Genomic DNA, 2,533 nt, shown 5'->3' on the forward strand with positions numbered 1-2,533 from the left:
CAGATATGTTCTCAGTGCCTGCATCCAGCACTTCTCACCAAAGACCTCATGACCAGGTTTACTGTGCTACTTCCTGCTTCATGATGAGAGAGCAGTGAATGTTGAACCAGAAATTGACACATAACCAGGAGTGAAGTTAACAGTGATTTAATGAGGCCAGGACAGGGAAGATTCACTTGATCCCTCTTCAGATGAACCCTGAGCCACCGGAAGACTAGCTCACTCAGTGAGCCTTTCATCCATATTTAGAGGCTCAGGAAGACACCTGAATGAGTATCAGGGATATCTTTTGAAGGGATGCAAAGGGAGAAGGATTATGACTCAGTGACAGCATGCTAATTTCAAGATCAAGCGGCCACGTGGGATTTAAGAGGAAGAAGGCTCAGCATCTGGCAATCGGCTCTTCAAGGGCGTGGCTGCAGATGTTACTTCTGCTTTATCTTCTGCTGAGCTGGTGCTGGAGTGACTGTTGAGGGGCAGGGCTCAGGCACCTTGGGGTGGCAGGGCTCAGGTGCCTTGGGATGGCAGGGCTCAGGAGCCTTGGGGTGGCAGGGCTCAGGCATCTTGGGGTGGCAGGGCTCAGGCGCCTTGGGGTGGCAGGGCTCAGGTGCTTTGGGGTGGCAGGGCTCAGGTGCCTTGGGATGGCAGGGCTCAGGCGCCTTGTGGTGGCAGGGTTCAGGTGCCTTGGGGTGGCAGGGCTCAGGAACAACTGGGTTGCAGGGCTCAGGAGCCTTGGAAGGGCAGGGCTCAGGAACAACAGGGTGGCAGGGCTCCTTGGGGGCGCATGGCTGCTGGGGTGGAGGCTGGCAAGGCTGTTTCACCTGCTGCTGCTGCAGCTGAGGAGGTACAGTGCAGGGCTGTTTCTGCTGCTGGGAGCTCATGCTTCAACAGTGGCTGGTTCTAGAGACAGAAAATAAACTCTGTAATTCCACGAAACAGAGACGAAGTCAAGTTCAATGCCAAATAGATGTCATTGCAGGCCCTTCTAAAGGTGAGGGAGCCTCTCCGTTCACCTATGAAGGCAAAATGTGCTAGAGCAAGAGCTTAAGGGCATTGTGTTCTGCTCCATTTCAGTGAGGTTCTTTCCCTGGCTTTCTTTCCTCCCCAGACATTCATTGAAATGCCCTCCCGCCCCCCCCCCCCAAGAAAGCTGGATTCTGAGAGACATGTGAGTCTATCTAGTGAGTCTTTTGGAAAGCGATATCCTAGAAACAATTGCAGTCCATCTATCCATCTACTCCTAGGCTATGTAGAATCCCTGGAGCATTTAAGGTGACTCTAGATTAATTCACACCCCTATTTTGCTTCTGGCTTTGGCTTTCATAGTTCCTTTTAAAATATGTATCGCTTCCCATCTCTGTTTACCAAATACTATTCCACTGTAGCTCACATTAAGAAGCTCTTCTTGAACCACGCTGCCCTAAACCACACAGCCCTTGGCTCCTCACAAAAATGATTTTCTTCCTTATATTTTTGCTTTCCCTTCCCTACCCCTCTCTCTCCATAGATAGATAGATAGATAGATAGATAGATAGATAGATAGATAGATATAGATATAGATATTTGAATTATCCTCACAGGTTGTAAGTTTGCTAAGTTTCGTATTGATCTCACTTACCTAAAGTGCCCAGTACATTGTCTTGAATACAATGAAAGTGCACTAGAGATTTACCTAATGAATTAACAGTTGTTTAGTAAGTATTATACCATTGTTGCTGAGAGTGTTCTGGAATGGAGACTTAGTCTTTCACTCCCTATGAACTTCCTGTGGGCATTTGAATAGATTCTGTCCCATTGCTTTTCCACTGAGGTGGCAGATTTCAGATTTAATCATTTTTAAGTTCCCTTTATACCCAAACTGTGCTGCAAGTTCAAGTGATTCCAGTATTTCTGACTCTAGTTATACCTTGCATCAACTTCTCTACACATACATACCCTGCCCACTGTATAGCAATAATAATAAACCAAGCAAGAAATTCAGATTAGTTGCAATCAGAGACTTACCTTGTACACAGAGAAGAAGAGTCTGCCTGGTTGCTCGGGTCTGGTGTGAAGGCAAGGGCCCGCTTGGCTTTTATAAGATGAACATCTCCAGGAAATAGACCTGCCCCAGCCACTATGTTTTCATTTCTACCTGTCACACATGACTCACCCCCCTCCCCTCCATCACCCTTTGACTCAGCTTTTGTGATGAAAACCACTCAGCTGATATAATGGCCTTAGCAATCTGACCATGATGTCATCTGGATCCCATTGCCACCTCTCCCTCCAACCCAGGTGGCAAGTTTGTGTTTGGGGGAGGGTTTAGCAACAGGTTCTAGAGGGTTTAATGAGTCAGCTCTGGGGTCAGGGCTGGTGGCCTTGCCACCTGCTGGGTTTACCAGTGCAAGGATTGTTTTGTGGAATAGAATAGGTATTAGCCATGAGCTGGAGGCGAAGGGAAGGGGAGAAGAGGAGTTGGGGGCACTTATTGTCTCTCAGTAAAGGTAGATGCTAGAGATGGGAGGAACTGATTTTAAACTCCTATGATCAT

The 2,533-nt window shown here is 47.7% G+C and overlaps 1 protein-coding gene across 1 annotated transcript; it reads right to left on the reverse strand.

The window, feature by feature from the left end:
- Positions 1-214: 214 nt before the first annotated feature.
- LOC122109553 (cornifin-A-like) lies at positions 215-2,205 on the reverse strand. The gene is made up of 2 exons (XM_042682014.1): positions 2,005-2,205; positions 215-900 (listed from the first exon to the last, which is right to left on the reverse strand). Exon 2 carries the CDS (start codon positions 879-881, stop codon positions 426-428), a length of 456 nt encoding a protein of 151 aa, XP_042537948.1. The 5' UTR covers positions 882-900; positions 2,005-2,205; the 3' UTR covers positions 215-425.
- Between the last annotated feature and the right edge of the window lie 328 nt (positions 2,206-2,533).

Source organism: Dipodomys spectabilis, unplaced genomic scaffold, assembly GCF_019054845.1.
Source record: "Dipodomys spectabilis isolate Male_0828 unplaced genomic scaffold, ASM1905484v1 ptg000069l, whole genome shotgun sequence".
Classification (NCBI taxonomy): domain Eukaryota; kingdom Metazoa; phylum Chordata; class Mammalia; order Rodentia; family Heteromyidae; genus Dipodomys; species Dipodomys spectabilis.

Coding starts and splice junctions, on each gene's coding strand:
- LOC122109553 (XM_042682014.1), bottom strand. CDS start 881: ATGAGCTCCCAGCAGCAGAAACAGCCCTGCACTGTACCTCCTCAGCTG.